At 36.1% G+C, this 24,627-nt stretch overlaps 1 protein-coding gene across 4 annotated transcripts in view; it reads right to left on the bottom strand.

Moving 5' to 3' along the window:
• The window catches only part of RALGPS2 (Ral GEF with PH domain and SH3 binding motif 2), a 142,701-nt gene that overhangs the window by 89,406 nt on the left and 28,668 nt on the right, over positions 1 to 24,627 (bottom strand). For all 4 annotated transcript variants that reach the window (XM_019646499.1, XM_019646494.1, XM_019646513.1 and 1 more), the window contains exons 2-4: positions 12,930 to 13,069; positions 7,118 to 7,222; positions 5,983 to 6,033 (exon numbers count right to left, since the gene is read on the bottom strand). In XM_019646499.1, coding sequence (XP_019502044.1) covers positions 5,983 to 6,033; positions 7,118 to 7,222; positions 12,930 to 12,986 — 213 coding nt within the window. In that variant the 5' untranslated portion in view covers positions 12,987 to 13,069. The remainder of the gene's footprint in view (positions 1 to 5,982; positions 6,034 to 7,117; positions 7,223 to 12,929; positions 13,070 to 24,627) is intronic.

The raw sequence follows: 24,627 nt of genomic DNA, 5'->3' as shown, positions 1-24,627 counted from the left end.
ACAAAGGTTTCTTCTGCCCTTGGGGAATTTACATTCTAGTGGAAGGATAACAGACCCCCAATCTGTCAGAGCTTGATTCATGGCCACTCACTAACCCACATCACCTCCTTAAGATTCCTGCTGTTTTGGTCAAAATAGTATTTACAAAAAAAATACATACAGTAATACCGTGGTTTGCGAGCATAATTTGTTCTTGTATTGCAAGACATCGCTCGTTTACCAAGTTAAAATGATTAGAAATGTTTGCTCATCTTGTGAAACACTCACAAACCAAGTTACTTGCAATCCAAGGTTTTACCTTATATATATTTACTACTGATCAAGAACTACACTTAACTGCAACTCTTACTCTGAAGTTACCATTAAAAATTATCCTACTTCCAGAAACTTCTCAGAAACATACAAGTACTCTAAAAATCAAGTAGTGCAAACTGCCTTACTTCACAGACTTAATAATAAAAGGCCAACGACATGATACAGGCTGTAGTGGTGGCACTACAATCTACAAATGACAAAATTGCAACAAGAATGCAAGTCTCCTGGCTCCCGGCTTTGGTTTTGCCACTAAAAAAAATTCTTTTGAAATTCAAATGGCTTTAAAATAAATTTTAAAATAAGTGCAATTAAGTAATTAAGGTTTTTTTGAGCACCCATTCAGAGAGCTATGAATGTTAGACGCTGATTAAAAAAAGAAAAAAGTAACCAGCAGCAAAATATATGACAATTTGTCCCCCAAACTGGTTTAAATTAAAGAAAAAGAAAAAAAAGAATGAGCAACTCCATGGAAGAAGAGTTGTGAGGCCATATTAACAGTGGTTGAGTGCAGATCATGGAACTTCTGTTTTCCTTTTTTGTAATCACTGTAATTATAGTTTCGGCAACCATATTATTGAGTTTCCTCCCTATCACTGAGAGATGACAACTTACTGGGAGGAGAAGAGTAAAAAGACGGTTTTGTGAGAGGGGGATGACTATCCACAGAAGCTTTCAAATTTGGCCACGCTCCTTGGTCAGTGGACAAGTGAAAATTCTTAGATTTCTGCAGCAACAACTATGGGAACAGCGGGGCCAAGCGTTCAGATGGAAAGGGGTCCACTGGAAACAGATGAATCACTGAGCTGATTCACCGACAACATGCAGACACTGAGGGGTGCTCACATTTCTGGAGACAATGAGTTGAACTCTTATAAAAACACTGAATTCTTTTAATAAGTATCCTTTCACATTAACGAGGAAGGAAAAGGGGGTAAGAACTATTCAGGAGGTAAAAGTCATTGGAAATATTGGAGATCAGCGGAAAGAGGATGGAGGGAAAGAATGAACCCTAGGTTTCTGACTGGTATTAACGGATAGATGGTACAATCACTCAGACAGGAAACCTTAAACAATAAAACCAGGGCAATCATTTTTTTCTATGTAATTATATCCCTGCTAAGTACTTTTTAAAATAAGTGATGAACTTTCCTTTAACATTAAATTATTTTCATTGTTAAACATATCTTTCCAGTCTTCTCTACCATAAAACAAAAAACTAAGATGCCAAGTATTAAAATCTGTTCTTTTGTCTTCCTTTCAATCTGAGGTAACTTCAAGTGTGATACAGGGTTGGGGAGAAACCAGGCTCAGCATTATGTCTGATTCAGATCTGCTCTTACAGATATGATTTTGTTTGGCTGGTATTCTATCGATGACTAAGGACAGTCTCTAGATAATAAAAAATAATTTTGACACTTCCAAGGTAAGGGAGATAGTTTCTACAGTGAAGTAAAAGGTTTGGAATTTTTTATTTTTTCCCCCGAGCAATTGTGAAGTTCAGAGTATAACAGACACTGCAGATCAGCAGCTTTATCCTGAGAAAAGAACTGCACTGCTTATAGTTGCCTCTCTCTTCCTGTAAGTCAAAAGCAAGTTTAAACAGAACAAGTTCAGCTAAATTCTACTTGACACAAAAGACTCGGGAATACAGAATTCCAAACTGGTAGGAACTACAGAGTCCTACTTAGGGAATTGAATTAGCAATAGGGGATATACATTTTAAAAAGTTCCAGGTACTCAAAAACGCCCTCCAGTATAGAAAACTGAGACTTGCAGTTTCAATCACCAGCTTGCCAGTAAAATCAATAAACCACACAGTTGGATTCAGAATCTATATTCTTCAAATTTCAAATTTAGCACACATTTTATTTCAGAAAATGTGAATAAAACATCACCTGAAATAAAGTTACATATGGATATATACAAATAATAAGCTCTGATTTAAAGATTTTTGGTGTAACTTAAAGATCTTATAGTTTCATAAAATTTATATATTTTTAAAAGATATATATATATTTTTTAAAGACATATTATACATATATGTATATAAAGTAGAGACTTGAACACTGGTATAATGGACAAAACATGAAAATAAATTTACTAAATTCAGTGATAACACTATCTTTTCATAGTATCTGAGGTTAAATTTTGATTTAACAAAAATAATTCCTCCATTTTTTTAAAGAATTTCATCATTCTTTAGTGAATTTAATAGTCTAACTACATAATAAAGTAGACACCATTTTATGCTAATAAGGCTAATCTATTTATTAAACTGGCTGCCAACGTGGCTTAAACAATCTTTTGTTAAACTTATCAACAGCAAGAGTTTTGAACTAATAAAAATCAATATCCGCCCAAACATGTTGGAAAACAAGTTGCAGATGTTCATGCTCCACGACTCAGTGACTAACACACTGACATCAACACGGCGCTCGCCAACAGCGCTGAACGTGAGCATGCTGAAGAAGACAAACAAGCAGAGTGCATTTACACACAAAACGTAAACCCTGCAATAGCACATACTGCAGGGATACATACGCTCATAGCAAAAATACAGTAAGTCCACAGGAAAGGCACAGATCAATACTGGAAGGGGTTGCCTCGGTGGCAGGAGGAAGAAAGGAGGCCAAGGTGGGAGGGCGCAGAGCAGTGCTGGGTAGGTAGGTGCAGAGGGGCTCGTCTTATTGGTCTTTATGCCTCGTGTGTCTTAAATATTTCATGATAAATTGAAAAACATTTTTCTGCCAGAGGACAAAGTCCTGTTTACGCTGCGAGATGTAATAATCTTGATGACTGCATGAGTAATGGCTTCCAAGGCCCCATCCGGTCCAGCCCGCGCTCTGCCACTCACCTTCTGCTATACGCCCTCTGTCAACTCATTGTAGCTCACTGGCCTTTGCCCTGGGTTTCACAACTCCTTCCAGTAACCTCTTCCCTATATAAGCATAATCAACGGCTTTCAGTGGGTAGATGCATAATAAATGTTAGTCTTTTTCTTTAAAACACAAAAACAAAAACGTCTTTCTGGATTTTCTCTATTCTCTCCAAAATGTCAACACACCGTCATATTATAAAGTCATAAAATAAAGGGATAAGAGAAAAGTACTCAGGGCCATTGTAGACCTCTTTGTACTACACGAAATACACTATATTTTATTCCCCAAAGAACAAAGTCTCTGATGGCACTGAGTATCAGTACTGCTCTCGCTGCCTGGAACACTCTTCCCCCAAGCACCCGTATGGCGTGCTCCTCCCTCCTCCGGTCTTTGTCAGATGCCACCTTCTCAGTGGAGGCACTCTTGCCACCCTACCTAACATCACAGCTCCCGCTGTCCTCACTCCCTGTCCTGTTCTGGCTGGCTTCACGTTTTTCACGGCACACTATCTAGCTCACTTCCCTCACATGTGAGATACACAAGGGCAGGAATTTTAGTCTGTGTTCGCTGCTATATCTCCAACAACTAAATCAGTGCCTGGTATATCACAACATAGTAAATACTTGTTGAATCACAACACATAAAGTTGCAACTGCTGAGTCCAGTGAAGAAGCAGAGAGTGCTAGGGGAGCCTGCAGGAAGGGAAGAAAGCTTACCTGAGAAAGTCCAATTTGATGTGAGACTTAAGGACGAGTGGGAGTTAACTAGGATGGGCACAGGCTCGTGGTGAGGAACTAAAAGGCCAGTGTAGCTAGACCAGAAAGCGGTGGAAAAGGTGTAAGATGTGGCTGGAGTAGGGAGGAAGAGGCAAAACTGTGAAGAGATTTGTAGACCTATCACATTAGGATAGTCTGTCTTTATTCTCAGAGCAACAGGAAGACACTGAAGTGTTTTAAGCAGAGGGATCATATAAGCAGATTTACAAGTGAAAAGATTATCGTGGTTACTGGGTAGAGGGAAGTTTAGAACGGTCACAGTGGATATAGGTAGATCAGGTAAGAGGGTAATAATACAGCTGAGTTAAGATGTATCTTGGATTGGGGTGTTGGGGGTTGAGGGAGAGAATGAACAGATATTTAGAAGGTTAAAAAAAAAAACCAATAGGATTGGTGTCAAATTAGATCAGGGAGTGGGATCAAGGGGATTTTAAGGTTCACTTCTAAATTTCACAAAGTACTGTCAGATGTCTCAGGAAAATAAAAAATTCCCATTGAACTGAAGTCTATGACTAAGTAGTCATTTTCTAGATCTTCAAGGTCCAAAACCTTAGCCATGTGTGGCTACTAAGTACTTGAAATGTGGCTACTCCAAATAAAGGTGTGCTAGAATTGTACAATGTACACTCAATTTCCAAGTCTTACATAGAAAAAAAGAATGTAATAATTATGTCAATAGCTGTTATACTAATTACAAGTTGACGTGATAATATTTTGGATATAGTAGGTTAAATAAAATTAATTTCACCTGTTTTTTTTTTTTTACTTTGTAATGTGGCTCCTAGAAAATGTCAAGTTATATAAATGGCTCACATTATATTTCTATTGGATAGCATTAATCTCATATGAAACAGCAATACAGTCACTGAAGTTTATTCAAGAGAAATACATATGAGAATATGGCTGAATTTCAGGGCAAAAAAATGTGATTTTTGTAAAGAATTTAGTTTTTTTAATTCAGTAATGTGAGGAAATGAAATTTCAGTTTTTGTCATTTAAATAGAAAAGCCATTTCCTGTTTATGCCTTACTTATACGACAGATTGTTCCTCTTCCTCTACTGCTAACAGAGGGGTTCTACTGATAGCCCTCCATGGTAAGACAGGGAAAAGTTGGAACTGCAGAAATCACAGGGCCTCACAGATCAATTAGGCCCACCACTTCATTTTGTAAGTGACAAACTGGAGATACTAAGACTTCAAGTAATTTACTTGAAAACCACAGGACTAAAACTGTCTATACCATGTTAAGATATAGATATTTTCTCTAACTCATTTCATCTAGTCATTACATTAGACTTGTATATACAACAAATCTATTTTTTCCCGAAAACAACTAAAAATGTATCTTACAGCACTAAGTGTTAGTATTATCAATGACTCGGTTTAGGGGTACAAGATTCTGAAACCCAGTTCCAACAGTTAGCTACGTATCAAGGGCTACTGTCATTGTGTTTCCTCATCAGCAAAATACATACCACCATACTCAGGTTGTGACATCGATAGGAACACTACACACACACACACACACACACACACACACACACACACACACACAGTGTAATCAATGGCTTACAGTGGGTACATGCATAATAAATGTTAGTCTCCTTCTTTTTAAAATAAAAACAAAAATGCTTTCCTTCATTCTCTCCAAAATGTCAACACATAGTCATGTTATAAAGCCATAAAATAAAGATATAAGGGAAAAGACTACTGGAGTAAATTGTGAAACCCAGTGTATTTTATTCCCATTCTCCCATTAAAAAGCTTCAACCTCTCTAAGCCTATTCCACCCCCTTCAGTAATGTGATGAAGCCAAATCAAAATGATTCAAATAGTCCTGTCTATGACTCAGCGATGTATAGCTGTGCATGCCACATGAGTTGCTGAGGCCTGAAAAGCTTTAAACATTTAAAATTTAAGGAGTATAACCTGACAATTCTAAAACTTAGTTTGGGATACTATAATTGCCTACTTTTGTATATTTAAAAGGAAAGTTCTTAAAACTACTCACATCTGGTTGAATGGCTTTAAATACTGGAACATCCATTAGTGTTATCTGACCCTGAAATTAAAAACAAACAAAAAAAATGACAAATTCTTCTTTGGAATTCCATGATATGACATATATTCTAAATTAAAATTATATTCTGCATTAAAATATATTAAGTAATCAAATCTTTACCAAAAAAAGTCTCAATTTTATAAGGGCTTAAGAAACTGAAAATTCAGCCCTTATATCATTAAACAATTATTTCTAATTATCGCATATGTATTTGTATTTTCTTGTGAGATTAAATGAGGTAAAGTTAGAACAAAAATAATTTTGAAATTTTTAATGTATGAAAAGTCATACATTAAACCAAAAATAAAAATCAGATCTACCGGTTCATGGAGTAGTGTTGTTGTGACTCTTAAATCATATCTCCTCAAATGTTAATATAAAATCAGAATTAAAAGGTTTTCTTCCTAATTTATAAAAAGTAATGAGACTACACTAGTGCCAACTCACACTGAAGGGCTTCACATGGCTATGGACCGTTCTCACTGTGGCTACAGATGTAAAACGAAATCCAACAATATACCAAAGAATAATATGCTATGACCAAACACAGTTTACTCCTGGCTTGCAAAAGTGGTTCAATATCAGGAAATCAATATATTCTGTTAACAAGTTAAAGGAGAAAGACAACAAAAACAATTTCAGTTAAGAAATAAAAGTTTTTCTGAGTAACTTTCATGATATTGCAATAATGCCTTCAACTTTCATTTTTCAAGTTTTTAATTTATAAAAACATAAAAATACCTCCAACATGTCAATAAGATAGAGTTGGCTTAGGGAGGTGGTACAGGAAGGGACTACGGAAGCATTTACCATAAAGGCAAGCACTTCTACTTATTCTAACCAAGCTGAAAGTGTCATTTATGATACTGCTCTAAAAATAGTTACAGCTCTTCTTACCTTCTCCATTTCATCCCTCTGCTTGCTCCATCATTGTGCTACTCTTTCTATTAATTCCCACATTCAGCTTTCTTTTCTTTTCTTTTCTTTTTAACCATCCTCTCTGCTGGGCCTACAAATTCTAACTCAACTGCTCCAATATGTAATTATGGGCCAAAACTGGAGAAAGGAGAGGTGGGAGGCTTACCGCATATTCTTCCGGTGTAACCTTAAGAACATCAAATACCACGGCGTCAAAGCTTTTCTTCAATTCAGAACCCTTGTCACTTAATGATTCAGAACTGCTACTTTTCTGTAAATTGAAAGAAAATGTAGCCATTTTAATACTATTTCACAGTCAATGTCATAGAAACTCGACTGTCATTAAAAACAGAGGAAACTTCAGAACAGTGGGTAGAAAATGCTGTAGAAAAGTTGGGCAGAACATGCTGCTTAGTTGGAAGAGCACTAGACAAAGAAAGAGTCAGGGTTGAAATTTAACCTTGACTTTAGATTTTTAGGTTCTCGGTTAAGTCATTTTCTTGTGTCAGTTTCCTCATTTTGACATCCTATCACTTCCTATAGAAATAAAAGATTTTAACAAGTTCAGTGATTCTCAAATGGGGTAAAGAGAAGTTAGGAGAGGAGAGGATGCATCTATTTATAAGTTTTTAAACTAACTTTTACTTACAAAAGATTATTTATTTTTATAATATAAGCCACAAGAAAACATTTAGAAGTGCACTTATTAAATAACCCAGTCTTATTTGTTAAGTGAATGTCTGTCTGTGATGATACAACTGATATTGTTCTTCCTATTATTACAAATTGAAGTGATTTCTGCTTTCAAGTTACTGTTTTAAGTTTGAATTTGCTGTGCTATCTGGAGAAAGAAGCATGGCTTTTGACTCTGAAAATCTTATTTCTGTTCAATTTCCACTTCACCTGTACCATGATACAAAATATATTCTGCATCAGTTGGCTAAAATCAGAGCATCATCACTGTAATAATACTTAGATCATCATCCTCTACTAAATGGTGGCAGGGCGTATCAGGCTACAGTTAATGGCACAAAAAAATTAACCAAAGTTTCAATTACCAAGGTATAATATGTGTCAACCTACAAGCTGTTGTAAATCAGTTTTGAGTAGTTGTCATTATGTCTCATTTTTACTTTCCCCCTCCCTTTCAGTAACAGATAAATACCAAAATCATTACAAAGGAAGGGATCCGTCAATTTGGGATAATTCTCAACCATTATGATTTCAAATATTTCTTCTGCTTTCTCTTTCTTCTCCTGCGGGGTAGTCCCATTATGCGTATGTTACACCGTCTATTACGTCCCACAGTTCTTGGATATTCTGTTCCATTTTTTTTTTTCCATTCCATTTTCTCTTGGGATTTCAGTTTGGGAAGTTGCTGTTGACATATCCTCAGGCTCACTGATTCTTTCCTAGGCTGTCAACTGGTCACCAGCTTACTGGTGAGCTGATCAAAGTCGTTCTTCATTTTTGTCACAACATTTTTCTTTTTTTTTTTTTAGCTGAGCCATCCTGCCACCTGTTTGTTGGCAGCTCAGTGGCAGCTCAGCTTGGGCCGGGAATCAAACCGGTGACCCTGTTGCTCAGAGCTCACACTCTTGAGCAAGCTCTTAACCAACTGAGCCACTTGGCCGGCCCTTGTCACACTGTTTTTGATTTCTAGCATTTCCATTTGATTCTTAGAGTTTCACTATCCCTGCTTACATTATCCATCTGTCCTTGCATATTGTCCATTTTCCCATTAGAGTTTTTAGCATTATTAATCATGGTTAATTCCCAGTCTGGCAATTCCAAAGTCTCTGCCATATCTGAGTCTGGTTCTGTTGCTTGCTTTGTCTCTTCAAACTGTATTTTTTTCTTTTCTTTTAGCATGCTTTATAATTTTTGAAAAAGACATGATGCGCTGGGTAACAGGAACTAAAGGAAACAGGCCCTTAGTGTACGGGTTTATGTTTATCTAGGCAGGAGTTGTGTTTATTGTTTGTTATTGCTAGAGGTTATCTATCTGGGTGTTCAATTTCCTCTGTGTCCTTGTTTTTGTCTCTCCTGTTATCTCTGAGTTTCCCTAGAAGGTCCTTCTTAGAGTCTGTGCCTCACCGTTCTTTCAGCTCTAATCCTTTATTACCCTTATATACAGGAGCCCTGCTGATGTGGTGCTGAGGTGTGAGGAGAGGAGAAGCCTTCCTCAGCCCTACAATCAGGTCTTCCAGGGAGCCTGTGCCCTTGGGCTGTGCCCTTCTCAACTGCTTCTCAGTGGTCTTACTCCCCTTAGTGAGACAAGCAGGGTAGAATAGAAGGGGCTGGAGTTGGGTATTTCCCTACCCCCAAGTAGCTTAGGCTCTAGTAGTTTCCCTTGGTATTTTTGGGGAAGGGGGAGAACAGAGGCATACTTCAGAATGAATACTTCCCCAAGCATATTGCAAAATGGTTAGTTTTCCCCTTCCCCTGCTGGAAGCAGGAGGGGATTTTTCTCTGATCTTCACTGTGAGAACCTGGTGGGGCTCCTAAAGGTAAAATGCACAAAAGGTGGGGAAGGGGCCTAAGACTGGGCCCCCAGAAGTCTTTAACTGTCAAGCTGGTCCATACACAGCTACGACGGAAATTTTCCTCCTCTTTCCGGGCTCCCATGGCATTCTGCTCTTGGTAAACGGTGATTTTCTTTATTTGCCTCTCTCGCCAGTTTTTTGGGCATCATTGTCAGTTTGCTCTGTGACATCAATTCTCTGACAGAGCTAAGACAGTTACTGATTTTCAGTTTGTTCAGTTTTTCCATGTTGTGAGGACTGGAGTGATGAATTCCAAGCTATTTACATGTCCAAGCAGAAATCCAATGCCCCATAAATGGATTTTATACATAGCATTTTATTTCATGTATTATTTTATGTCCTAAGACTAATATATTGGGTTGTCGGAAAAGTCTTGATGCATTTTTGCAATGAAAAACAGAGAAAAAATACGTCATGACTTTTCCAACAATTTATTCACAATGTTAAGCATTCGGACATCATCAGTTAAGCAGAACACGCTAATCCAGTAACTGCCCAAGTAACTAATCACATCCTGTCAAGTAACAACTTGGTAATTAAACATAACTTGGTAATTTTCTCCAAGATTTTAACTCAAGACAAGTTAGCAAATCATAATGGCAATTTCATTGGTCATCAAAATAAGTACCGTAATCACTTTCCTTGTGTCCTTATCACACAAGCCATTGGGAGAGGCTTCAAAAATTACTAGTGATGTGCTTCCATCTGCTGCCCCAACACCAGTGAATATGTTGGTAATAAGCTAAGCAGTACTCAAGATCCACTAAGAGGATAGTTAGGAATTCTGTACACGAGACTAAATGTCACGTCTAAATGTCTAAAAACAGTTCACTGCAGCTCCACACAGTGGAACCTTCAAGTCCAGGTGAAGAGTAATGGCACCGAGACAGGAGAAGTCAATCATCCAAGTCAAGTATTTTATCCATTCTGTAAGCTTATCACATTTAAGAGAAAATTGCATTTTAATATGATAATAGATCTATATTTTAAGAAAAGGTGGGAAATATGTATTTTTAATTCTATTTTCTTGCCACGGTAGGGCAATTAATTATAGCAGAAAGCCTTTCCCCCACTTATTTCTCATATACTAATTTATACTACTCTGAGGCCTGATGCAATTCATTCACTTTTGGAAAGTCAACAGAATTTTTTATGTAAGTGAAATGATCTATTTTTATTTGCTTAACAAATAATTGTGGGTATTTCCCTACCCCTAAGTAGGTTAGGCTCTAGTAGTCTCCCTTGGTGGGGTAGGGGAGAGAAGGGGGCTCCCTACCGCTCCGTTTCCTATAACACTAGACCAAATGTTTCAGGATATACAGTTATGAATACTATACATAAACACATACATTTAAGGTATTCAAGTAATATGGTTATAAATATACCAAGTAAACATATATATATATATATATATATATATACACACACACAAACATATATGTATATATATACAATCATATATATATATATATATATACACACACACACACACACACACAAACAAACATATAATCCCTATCTCAAGGAGGAAGAAAAGCTATGAATAAATTTATGAAAAAATGATTTAAAAAGTGGGTTTTTTTAAGTGATAGTTTCAGAAACAGAAAAGTTCCCATCTGCTCAGGGGATCAGAGAAAGGCTTTCCTGAAAGTATAGTATTTGAAACAGGTTTGGAAAGACAGACAAATGTCTCTTTTGTGTAGTGGGAGGGTGGGGCACAGTGGAATGGGAAGAGGAATTCCAGGTAGAAAAATGGCTATAGGCAGATATAACAGAAGTAGGAAAAGCTACACAAACATCAGCACGATGTAGTATTCTTTCATGGGATTGTAAATTTCAAGTAGAGGATTAGAACTAGTTAAATCCATTAGAAAAAAAAATTAGGGCCATTTTAAGGAAAGTCTTGAATGCAAGGCTGAGGGTCATTTGTATTTAATTAGTAGACAATGAGGAACCACGGACAATATCAAGATACAATAAAGTTTAACAGCTATATTTTAAGAATATTAAAAGTGAATTATTGTCGAATGGACCAAATACAGCAGAGAATAGAAGTGAAAGATCAAACTAAAAGGCGGTTGCAATGATCTAGACAAGAAATAACAAATGGCCAAATGAAAATGGTAGCAGCAGAAAGGAGGAGGAAAGGACTGGATCCTGGAGTGAAGTGTGGTGGACAGGCTCTAGGCTGCCAGGGACCTCCGTCTCTGGAGTCACATCCCACAGAATCCTCTCCACTTGAGTGTGGCAGGACCTGTGACCTGGTTTGAACCACCAGCATAAGCAGAGATGGTGGGATGACCCTTCCAAGAATACTTTACTTCCAAGTACAACCCTTCCAAGAAGACTGTGAGCTTGTTTTGCAGGCACAGTCTTCCTGCAGTGATGAGAAAATGATTGTGGTGGGCAAAGGAGAAGCAAGTTAATGACAAATCCAAAGATTTAAACCCATATGGCGAGGGAGATGGTGGTGCTATCAACGTAAGTCAGGGAAAGGAGCTGGACTATTTTCTTCACAGATTGTGTGGCAAAATACTAGTGAGGAACTTCATTTTGTTCATATTATAAGTAAAATGTCTGGTCCATCAGAAATACTTAATAAAACTTATGAGGGAAGCCAGAGCTAGAGATAAAAATATAGAAATCATTTGTATATGAAAATAATCGAAACTACAGACTTTGAGTAATTTCAATCAAGGCCTAAGTAATTGGCTGGGGCAAAGTGGAGTTGAATTTATTAAAGAAATTTGAGGCCAAGGTGTTAAAGGGTCATAAACATTATTCTCATCCTATATAATAAGAGAGAAAAAAAGGAAAAATATAGGAGCTACATGCTAAAGTTATTAAGGAAAGCAGGCAAGTACCCTAGATTTAGAGGTAAAATAAAATAGAGAAAAAGGTGAGGCCAAAATAAAATCGTGATACATTAATTAGAGAGGTGAGCATCTTGTTCAGTCTTCATCGCCATCTGTACTCTCTAAGCCGCATCACCACAGTAGCCCTTCCGACACTGCAGGCTAATGCTTCTTTGATCTCCTTCAACAGGCTTGGAATCAAGAGATCTAGACAGTGTCCAAAATTATATGATTCCAAATAAAAGAATCTTTCTTTGCCTCACTTGTACTATTGCCCTTAAGGTACATGTAATGTAAAAATATCCACAAAAGAAATTCCATGTGTCCTTTAAAACTAAACCCAAGAAAGGATTTTAAGTAATCAGTAGTTGTCAAGTATCTTAAGTGGGTAAGGATTACCTGTTTCTAAGATGCACAGTTAACATGTGAATGGTACCATTAAAGAAGGTTTTTAAAAACTAAAAAATTTATAACCATTTTTCTCGAGTTCTGATTTAAATGTGTGACCAACCATAATGCTTGAGAAATCAGAATGCCAGGTAAGAAACTTTACAAGTAAACTCCTTGAATGTCTTACCTCAGAGGCAGTAGCAGCAACATTCACACTGCTTGCCTGCCCGTTCATTAGGTCCATGCTTCCCACATCAGTCCCTGACGCTGTTAGCAGCACAGAAGACTGACTCCTTCACGTCCAAGGCCACAAATACATTATTATTCCTGGAAAAAGTAAACAAAAATTGAAATGCGTGTCTAATTATTATTCAAAGTTTAAGAAAACAAATGTCAACAAATGATTTTTTTCAACCTTACTGAACTCTTTATTTCAGTTAAATCACTAAATCCAGTGAAGACAATCCTGTACGCTATTTTCAAATAATCAGACACACCAAATCGACAGTGTTCAGTATATGTTACCGTTATGCTCCGAAATCAGCAACGCAAAAGCATAATTTTTCACTTATTATAAGAAAAACTCAAAAACTTTTTAAGTTTTAAGTAAAGAGTGTAAAAAAATACATGGCAAAGTAACACATGGTATAACAATAAACTTTTAGAGATCTAAATGACATCCCTAAATCAACAATACTTAACAAGTTTACCATTACTCATAAACCAGTTGACAAAGATACCACGAATACCACAATGATATATTTATTTGCATCAAGTTCTAAAGTTTATTGAATATCTTCAATCCTTTATCTCACTGATATCCTCAACTATCAAGAAGACTCATTAAGAAAGATATTATACTCATATAACACAGAAGAAACGGCCTCTGAGGACACAGCCTGGTAAATGAACCAAAAATAAAATTCAAGCCATCCAAAATTCTAGTCAAATATTTTTTTCCACAATACCGTATTTCTTTTCACTTTATTAAAAGTCAGAATATTTACCTGAGGTTCTAATCCCTTTCTACAAATAGCCTCATCTACCTAGGACAGAATTTCTTGCTCTCTGCAAAATGATAAATGGACTTTTAAGGTCACTTTCCAACTTTAAATTTCTATGATGTTATTCATAATAGAAACGGTAAGTGTCTATAAATTAGGTATCTAAAAACTATACCCCCTTTAAAAACTGAGTTTGAAATATCAATAATAATTCTCTAGATGCTAAGTTGTCCTCTCTCTGGAGAAGCATTAAAGGATAGTGATTTAGAAGCACAGATCAGAACAAGGCTGCCTATATTTAAACCCAGCACAATGTTTAACTTTTCTGTCTCATTTTCCTTATCTATAAAATAATAATAATAACAAAGTACCTACTTCAGAGAGTTGTGATGAGGGCAAATGAATTAATATATGCAAAGCACCTAAAACAGTGCTGACACATGGTGTGTATTATGATGATGATGCAAATTTTATCTAATTAATCCACACAAAGCTTAAATATGAATCGAGTCTTCTAATTAAAAAGACAAAAACCTTAGAAACACAACTCTGACAAAACACATGTTGGTGGGCATCACCAAAATCCTAACTGCAAACACAATGAGAATGCCTCAAGTCTGTTTCCTAGATGTAGCAAAGCATATTTCTGGTTTACAAATGCTTAAAAACTATTACTAATGATAGCAGCTTTCAGTCACATCTTAAATGTATCTTCATTTCTTCAGATATATCCTAAGTACCTGCTAAGAGCAAAACATTGTGCTAGATTTTTTTAATGAAAAATATATTAGAAATAATGGATTTTTAAAAACAATTTAAAACACATTTAGAAAATCAACGTGAAAATGAATAGAGCAGAGAAATACTTTAACTTCCTCCAATCCATAGCATTTCATTTTATAAGCTTCACTATCCTTATGACACTATTAAGAACAACTTGTATTTACGCTGCTACACAAAACCATCTTGATAATCCAAATTCTCTCTGAAGGCAACATTCAGTTTGCAATGAAATGTTTTCAAATAATTTTTTTTTACAATCTTTTTTTAATAATTAAAAATTGTTTTCAGTTACAGTTGACATACAATACTATATTAGTTTCAGGTGTACAACACGGTAATTAGACATTTATATAACTTAAGAAGTGATCCCTGATAAGTCTAGTACCCATCTGACATCATACATAGTTATTACAATATTATCGACTATATTCCCTAGTCTGTACTTTACTTTCCTGTAACTATTTTTATAACTGACAATTTGTACTTCTTAACCCATTCACTTTTTTCATGTATTTCATTTCATTCCATATTCTACACAGATTAATTTAGATATGAATTTATAAATCAAGAGTGCCCCCTAGTGTTAAGAAAAATATTTTAATAAAATTGTTAAAGGAAATGTATCCTTAATCTACTTTATATATGAAATATATAAATTTTATTAGTATTATTTACTGAAAAAGAGGTAATACAGACCAGGAATAAACATTAATACATTTGTAAACTATAAAACTAAAGAATCAACTTTTTTCTGCCTGCTTTTAATTCAAATAGCCCAAAAATTAAGGTCATATTAAAATCCATTGTTTTTAGTAAAAAAACAACAAAAAGTACAGCAAAGCATACCTTAAAGAAAATCCTATTCATAACTATTTACAAATGTACTACATGTCACTAGTATTTAACACTGTTAAAGGACAACAAAGCTGCATATGATACTATAAAAACACTGCAAGTCCTAAAAGAGTTTATTTTTTAGTATACGTCTCAAGACCTTTCTGTGCTTTTGCATACAGAAAAGTTCAAATTAAGCAATACAAATCTATGCTTTAATATTTACTTTTCCTAGTGCTATGAATGGCACAATCATTCATGACCCGGTATCACAACAGCTCTTTTCTTAAATTCATTAATTTCTACATATTTTCTTCTGAAACTTTTAAAGACAGTTAATCTGACTTCTTTGGAGTCTAAATCCCAAAACAGGCATGTTGCTTCTTTCCAAGCAATACAATTCCCAAATAGGAAATCTGCGATGTGTAGATTTAGTTCCTTGCTTGAGGTCACAAAACTAGATTAAATTGCAGGCACACTCAAGCCTCCTAACTCCCCACCTTCTCAATGTATTGCCACCAAGAAACCAATGCTTTTAAAATAAGGGAACAAGGAATTAAAGTGACAATTTCTCACTAATCTAATTTCATTTCAGAGTACCAGTTACGTATTCTTTTGTAAAATAATTTATGCTATCATTAGGAATATTATGCTAAAGACATTTATAGTTTTGCAAAACATACTCTAGAAGAGTTAATCAACAATAAGGGAAATAGTACTGAAATACAATTAATCAGTGGAATTTCTTTGGGAACATTCAGACAATACAGAATTAACACGCTCATACACTTTGGCTTAAAAATCTGTCCTGGAAATTCACCTCATCAAAACTCTGGAGAAAAAATATAGATATTTAGATATTTAAACAAATAGATATTTATATGTATCTATAGCTATGTAATATATAATATAAAAATAAAAATATATATTTATATATTTAAATATATATTTATATAGATCTATAAAAATATATAAAGCTATTAAATTAAGCACTATTTACAACAGTGAAAACCAGAAGCAACTTTAATGCCTTTGTACATAACCACATTAAAAAATCCAAATGAACAATTATAAAGAAACATGAAAATAGAAGTGACAGGTTCAATAGCACTAAAACTTGTTATACTATTCTTATAAGATTATGCGAAAAAAAGTAATAGGATGATTATAACACTACAATTGCAATTCAAAATTTAAAAGTTATTACAGAATTTGCTTCCCTTTAAAATTTGTTTTCAAATAAACACCACTAAAGACACATTTTGTATGACACTTATGGAAAACCCAAATATTTAAATGGTCTGTATATCATAGCATTAAGGCAAGCTCACTTCAGCATGTATGACAACTAAACTTGCATACTGTCCTTAATATTAATATAAGAAAATTGGCGATGAGTCTCAAATTCCCTACCTCTTTGTTTCTATAACTGTAGTCATCAAAATGCTGATGAGTAACAAAGAAGATTTTGCTTTCAACATAATTGACACTGAGCTACTCTGACAAAAGTTTAATAAAAAAATGTAGTTACCTCTTAAAAACATTTCTGGTATAGTGCTAAGCAAGATTATCTTGGCTATTTGCCACCCTTAAAAAGTTCAAGTTATTACAAAAGAAAAAAAAAGGGGTTCTGATGCATGCGGGATAGTAAGAGTTCTCCAATGCTTCCCACAGAGAGGTCATTAGTCTTCGGCCACTGCGCTTTCACTGCTCTTGTGTCAAAATTCTATTGCTAAAATTTCGCACTGATGTATTTATGTATCTCTCCTCAATGAACTTTTGAGTTCCTTGAGGTTAAAGACTCATATTTAAAACAAGACGTAAAACCACTATTTTTCATTTCTGAGTGCAGGCACATAAACACAATACCTGACCTCAAATTACCTATTTAATAAGTATCTGTTGAAAGAATGAGTGAATGACTGAACAAAGTCATTCTATAAATGCCCAATTAATGATAAAAGTTGAGAGAGAATGGCAATCAAATAATCAATAGACAAAAAATACTACACACATTCAAAAGAATACGATGAGGATTTCTATTTCCAGCAACATGGCTGACAAAACAATGTAAAATTTTTTGCACTACAAAAGAAATTAAGAATGGGCTTAAATTTTCATACCAGTTGGACAGAGAAGAAAAGGTAACCAAAAGACGAGAATGGAATTGAGACCCATACACTCTCCTCCCCACTCCACCCACACACACCTTAACTGAAAATAAAGCCAAAGAGATTGATGTCTACCCTCATAAGTGATAAGAGAGTCTATTAAAAATATATATACTGCTCATCTAGGGTCAAGGGAATTGTAATAGATATGTATGATATTGGGGGGCGGGAAATGGGGCGGCGGATTGGGGAAGGGGGGTTGTCACCTCGAGGGGTAAAAAGTATAACTATTGCACTGTGTTGTACAGTTGAAGCTAATTCTAAAAAATGTGTATTTCACAATAAAATACACACACACACATATATATATATATATATACATACATACACACACACACACACACACACACACACACACATACTGGTATAGGAGGATAAGGGAACTTGTCTGCCCTCACCTGGGGGAGGCTGTCTACAAAATGAAAATTTGTAATCTAGGCATGCTCCTTCCTGTACAGATATAGAATTTGAATTTATTTACCAGCATGGTCCAAGACCCTCAAGACAAGAAATTCACATTAAATATGTTCACAAGCCAGTAGGACTCCCAGACCCAAGGTAGATGAAGGAAACAAAAACTTGGGGTAGGAACATTCCTCACCCAGGCAATGTGGATTCCCACAGATAAAGTCCCACTGGCAAGCTCAGAATAAAAATTTACCAACTGTAAAAAGCAAAAACAAAAACCCACTACAAGTAAAAGAGGAAACACAATTATTAGAATTACTGCTTGAGAACTTTAGATAAAAAATTATTAGATATAGGCTATCAAGCTGGAAAGATTAAAACCAGCAGCCTTAAATGAAGAAACTAAAAACACAAGTTTATGAAAAAGCAAGACAAACATTTGTAAGAGAACCAAATAAAATATTTTAAAAAGAAAAGAAATATACAATCACTGGAGAATTAAGCATCAGATTAAACACAACTGAAGAGAGAATTTGTGAAGTAGAAAAATGAAAATATGCAAAAATTCTACAGAGTTAATGAAATAGAAAATGTGAAGAGAGATTAAGAGAAATGGAAACCAGAATAAGATCTAACACAGCCTAAGAGCAGTTCCAGAGGAAGAGAGATAATGCAAAACACTATTTAAAGAGATAAAGACTGAGAAGTTTACAGAACACACGAAAGACATATATCTTCATATTCAGGAATCACCAGCCTTCAGAAGGATAAAGAATCATATTCTACATACATCACATTAAACTGTTTAAAAACCAAGTGGGATACGGCACTTCACTTATACAGGAACAAAATTAAATGAAAAGCTTCTAAACAGTACCAATAGACACAAAAGAAAATGAGATATCTTCAAAGTGCCAAGAGAAAATAACTGTTAACATAGAATTTCATAGCCAGCTAAATTCTCATTCAAGAGAAGGTAAAAGAAAGACAATTTTAGACAAAGAAAGAATTTACGACAAAATTAGTCCACAGGGACAGGCAGCTGGAAGGGAGGGAAAAAGGGAGGACAGATGAACAGAAAAACAAAAGACAGGAAAGATGAATGAACTCATAAAAGAATAAGAAAAAACAAAAAACAAAACCCAGGACAGGAGGTGGGATAGGGAAAAAGGAAGGTAGAAGGGAAGGGGAAGGGGGAAAAGGATGGAGGGAGAGGAGGAGGAGAAGATGAAAAAAGGAGAGAAACAGAAAAGGGAGCCTAAAAGGTTGCTCCTACTCTGTTCAAGTTTATAATACCACTAGAGGGGGAAAGAGCAGGAAATGAGAGAACCAGAGAATACTACAACTCGTTACCCTGTGATTCAGGCTCAAGAGTCACATGATTTCTACAAGAGGAAATGATGTGTAGAGTTATAAAGAAAGGCAAAATGAAGGGTAGGGAGAAAGAAGTAAAAATACCATAAACAAGGGCACAAATTCAGAAGTAACGATGGCCCAAGGAGGTGCAATGTGGTGTGCTGGCCTGGTGCCAGGTAGAATCCTTCTGATGAGCTCTGCAAAGGTTCAAGGAAGTGACAGGACCAAATTGTGGAGGGGTTTCAACTGTCAAATGGGGGAATTTCAACTGGAAGGAACTGACACTAGAAATCATTAACGGTTTCTGAGTAGGGAAATGACCTTAGGAAATTACACCAGGGTTTTCAGGTGTAACATGCCAGGGACATGCCACCAGGCTTTAGAGAAGATGAGTAGTAAACCAGCTCCCACCGTTTGCCAAACACAGCAAAGAATCTGAACTGATGTGCAGGCCCCTTTCCCAGCTATGCTTCTCCAGTCTCTGCAAGGACCCTGCCCAAGTCTTCGAGTTGTACAAAACCTCCCATGCTCACAGTCTATTCCCTTTACTTCCATTACCTTCATCCTACCATCACCAGTTTCGAATCCTGAATCCCTAATCCTATAGAAATGGTAAACTCAGATGACATTTAAACAAGAAAAACCCCAAAACAGAATTTACATTAATTCATGGATAACCCCCCCAACGCCCCCCACNCCGTCCCATCTTCCCCTCCCCCCACCCTCACCTTGGCCATGGAGCAGAGAAAGCAGTTCAGTGGGAGAAGCATGAGATAAGGAATACTAAGCTAGGACTTTAACCAGGTGTGTTATGCTGAGTAGGCTATTTAATCTCTGAACTTTGGTATCTTCCTTCATAAACAAGGGATGATAAAATGCACCTTGGAGATAGTTTGTAAGACTTAAATGAAATTATATTAAAAAAAATTATCAATGCATCTAGAAACGGTATACTATAACAGAAAGAACACGTATTTTGGAGTCAGAAAGTCCTGAAGTTAAAATCCTAGCTTAGGCACTACCAGCCAGCTGTAAGGCCTTGGGCAAGTTATCACAAGAGGAATTTGGCTAATATTCAAGCAGAGGTCCAGTGCCCACCTGTCAGTAATGTGGCTTAAAAAAGCAAAAGGAGAGGAGAAGGCAGACCTCTAAGAGCCCTTCTTCTACTTCTAAATTCAGAAGCATGTGAAAAATTTCAATATAAATTAATGGATTAAAAAAGTGAGTAAACTAATCCTCTAAATGAAGCATTTTGAAAGCATATTTAAGACACAAGTACACTGGAAGAAATTTACTAAATGATAAAAATAGTTTGCAATGCTAAATCACTGGATTTAATGATGAGAGGTCCCTTAAGAGAGATACCACTTTGCATGTTGACTGATTAATTTCTAAGTGTAAATTAGACATAAATGTTATAAATTATTTTATGAGTTTATTCAAAAGTATTTAACCTGAAATTATTCCACTTATCCTTAGTAGTGGCAGTATAAGTGATAAAAAAAATTCTAAGCTACACTTAATTCTTAATCAAAGGATAGTAAGCTTTGAACAAAAGCAATTCACACCCTGAAACTAAAAAGACAGTTCTGGGGAAACTTCAATCATTGTAAGCCAACCACAATGACAGGTTTAGCAATTTCACATACCACCCAGGTAGCCAAAAAAACCCACAAAAACTGATGTCTAAACTAATCTACACATGTTCATGTCAAAAGAACTAAATAAACTATTTCCCAGCAAGACTGTAGATCACTTACCAAATTATAGTTTAAACTTACACATCTATAGTTTCCAGATACATATTTTATTTCTAAATATTTTAGGTACATATTCAAGATGTTATGAGAAAGACGATTTTCAGAAAAACGTACACTAAGATCTTAGAGGAAAAAAGTGAGGACACCAGAAAAGTTTCACTTACCACATTGCCACCCTAATACTTTACCTGAAGTAGAGTGCATATTATTAAGGGCAATAAAAAGAAACTGCCCCATTTAAAATGTACCTCGCCATCTACAAAATAGCAGACATTGTTTCTCAAAGATAAGAAAATGCTTTAAAATAATGAAACTACTTCAAAGGATTCACTTGGACTAAAACTGTTTTCCCTTAAGTAAATAAAGAGACTGTACACAAGTCTGCAGATATAATGTTGTTGCATTTGTACTAAATTGTAAAAGTAATGGGGATGATCCACTTATAAACTGGCCCACATCTACACAGGCGGCTTCTAGTTCCATGTACCTAAATGGTCAAAACCTAAATACTTGTAGGGAAAGAGAGACTTTCATATGACTGAATAGTAAGGGGGAAAAAATCTGTGAAATAAAGCTGTTCAAGGTTATGCTCCATCTCCAGCATAGAAGGTTTGCTGAAGATAATCTGCCAAGTGATTCCTATACGTAAGAGCTCCAAGATCTCCTATGTGACCTGGCCCAATATAAATGTAGGTTAACTAGAAATTCTGATAACAGAAAGGAAGTCTCAAGCAAAAAGATAAAGGCTGCTCCAAATGTTTCTGTTTCGTTTTGTGTTTTCGTTTTTGGTGGGTGTGTGTGCATTCTGACCAGATGCTCCACTCAGGACGCTAGCCCATAAGAGTCCATTTATTTCATAATACTATATATTTGGAATAAACAAAAAACTGAACAAGCTGTATAATATTAGCAATTAAAACATGAAAACTATCCAACTGAATCAAAATATTTCATAAAAACAGCATGTATATGAGAGAAAAAGAGAGAGAGAGAGAGAGAGAGAGAGAGAGAGAGAGAGAGAGAGAGAGAGGGGGAGGGAGGGAGGGAGAGAGAGAGAGGTGATGATAAGGCAAATGGGGCAAAATGTGAAAAACTGGTCAATTTGTATAGAGGGTATACAGGAGTTCTCTTTATTACTTATAACTTTCCTGTTAGTTTGAAATTATTTCAAAATAAAAAGCAGAGGGGGGAACCCTCTAAATTCTCACCAACTTAGAAACTCTCAACTTGGCAAATTTCATAGAACTAAGCAAGCTACACATCCAACAAAAGCACACCCCTCCCACCAACAGGCGGTCACTTGTCTCGTGTCACTTCAGAGCCCAAACAGTCTCATGAACAGCCGTTTGGAACTACGCTACGAGATCCACAAATACTTCTGCCCCATGGCAACACAAAGAATATACAGATATTATCTAGGAGATCTTACTTTGGAGATCTCACCCCCCAGGTCTTCCCTTATTTAATATTTGTCCCCCTCTTCCCAGGGCACGCCTTACACCGGGACTCCCCACAGAGAAACATGGCTATGATAATTTATTAAGTGGTGGGAAAGTGTATCTTTCAAATGTACAAGAATGAAAGAAAGAAAAGGAGGGCAGAAAAATGGAATATAAAGAAAGGAGGCAGGGAGAAGTTTGTTTCCCACTGATATATTCCAATCCCCAGGTTTTACAGACAACAACAATCCAATGAGAGGTCATGGGGTCTGGCCAACCTCACTATTCAGTTAAAGGCAGAGGTCGGTCTTAAATGCAAGTCTTCTGTTTGCTAATCCTCAGCGATTTCTATTAATGCCACATTACCCTCTCCCTACCAACCCTTAACTAAATGTTTAAATGCTGGAGAACTCTGGGGGTGGCAGGGGTGAACTATCTAGTTTCTCTCCCTCTTTGCTTCTGATAGAAGTTCATTAGGTGAACAAGATGACAAAGGAAATAGCACGTACGAAGGTAAAATCCTTTGTCAGGGCATTCAAGGAAGTGCCAACAGCTGAGTCCACTATGAGGGCAAAGTTTAAAAGAGAGGCGGAAGCATCACAAACTGAGTCTGGAAAAGTAGGTGTAAAGAAAGGGCAATGCTTGCCCCAGTGAAAAAAAAAGCCTGGACTTTAACCTGTAGGCCGTGAAAAGGCAGAGTCCTTATAAATGGACCATGAAATTATATGATTTTACACATTTAAAAAACACACACGCCTGAGACCATGTTATTCATTCCTATTGAATTCAGAAGTCTTGACAAATGAATACCTCTGTGATGACTTCAAATGCAACAGATGAGGGATTTGCCCCCAAACATCTTGAAAGATCCCCAAATTTGAGAATACCATGGCATTCAATACATTAAAATGTAACTAACATTTTTACTTCTACAGACCTTTTAATGATTCTAAAAATACTGAAATAATTTTTGCTTATTTAATTATTATACAAATTGTGGGGTAGACTGATTTATATCACGAAGTGAAGCCACCACACCACTCTTTAATTTATCCAAAATTCCTCTTCTTAGCCCTAGGTTTTCACTTCTTTTTGGCCACCAGCACTAGAAGCTGGCTCCAGTAGCATAAACAATGCTGGCAACAAAAGCTACTACACAAAAAAGTAGAGAATAAATTACAATGAGATGTGCCTACTGGGTGGTGAACTAGGATCAAATCTGTGCTCAGCAAAAGTACAAATCATCCTATGTCATACGCCCTCAAAAGTATAAATCATCATGTCATACACCCTCCGAGTCATTCATGGAATAGTGAAAACCACGTGCTAATTTGTGAAAGACAAAGATCTAGTCTATCAGCAACTGACTAGCCATAAACAGCAACTTGTACTCTAAGAGTAAAGATTCCACTGGCCTTTTAAAAGTGACAATGCCTCCAATAACGTAAATATTTGCATAGCAACTCGTAGCTTACACAAAATAATTCCAGCAGAAGGATTTCAAGAAATCTTGTTTTAGTAAATCTACAACCTAGCTTTCCATTAGAACATTTTATTAAGAACCAAGAGTCCTGGGTCTCTGAAGATGTTTACTCCTGCATAAGGTCCTGGGGTCACCCAATGGCCACAAGGGAATTTCATGTATAAATACTGAGGTATTGTGGACACTGGTATTCTGTTCTTCATTTATTTTAACAGCCCCCTAAAATAAATATTATTAACACTCAACATAGGCAACTGAGGCTCAGCGAGGTTAAAAAGAGATAAGGTGATCTCTTAAGAGCAAAGAAATCTTTCCTAGGAAGGTCCTCCTTTCATCCTCCTCCCCAATCCCCCTAAAGGAAAGCCTCCCTACCTAATGTCTCATTTGCTACAATTCCTTCCTACTTTTTCATGTCTGCCAAAGAGGAAATGTCAAGAAAGTCTTCACAGAGATCTGATATTTGAGATCAGTCTTAACAAGCAGAAATTGGGCAGATGGAGAGGAAATGGTTAGGATGCTTCTGGCAGGAAGAAATAATACAAAGATAGACGAATGGATGAAACTGAAATTGGCATGACAGGAGACTGTTAGTTAATTCTTTGCAGAAAAAGCACAAGTGTGTGTGTGTGTGTGTGTGTGTGTGTGTG

The sequence above is a fragment of the Hipposideros armiger genome, unplaced genomic scaffold (genome assembly GCF_001890085.2).
Source record: "Hipposideros armiger isolate ML-2016 unplaced genomic scaffold, ASM189008v1 scaffold_6, whole genome shotgun sequence".
In the NCBI taxonomy this organism is placed as follows: Eukaryota; Metazoa; Chordata; class Mammalia; order Chiroptera; family Hipposideridae; genus Hipposideros; species Hipposideros armiger.
Note: the sequence above shows the minus strand (reverse complement) of the source record. Positions and strands in the feature narration are given on the sequence as shown.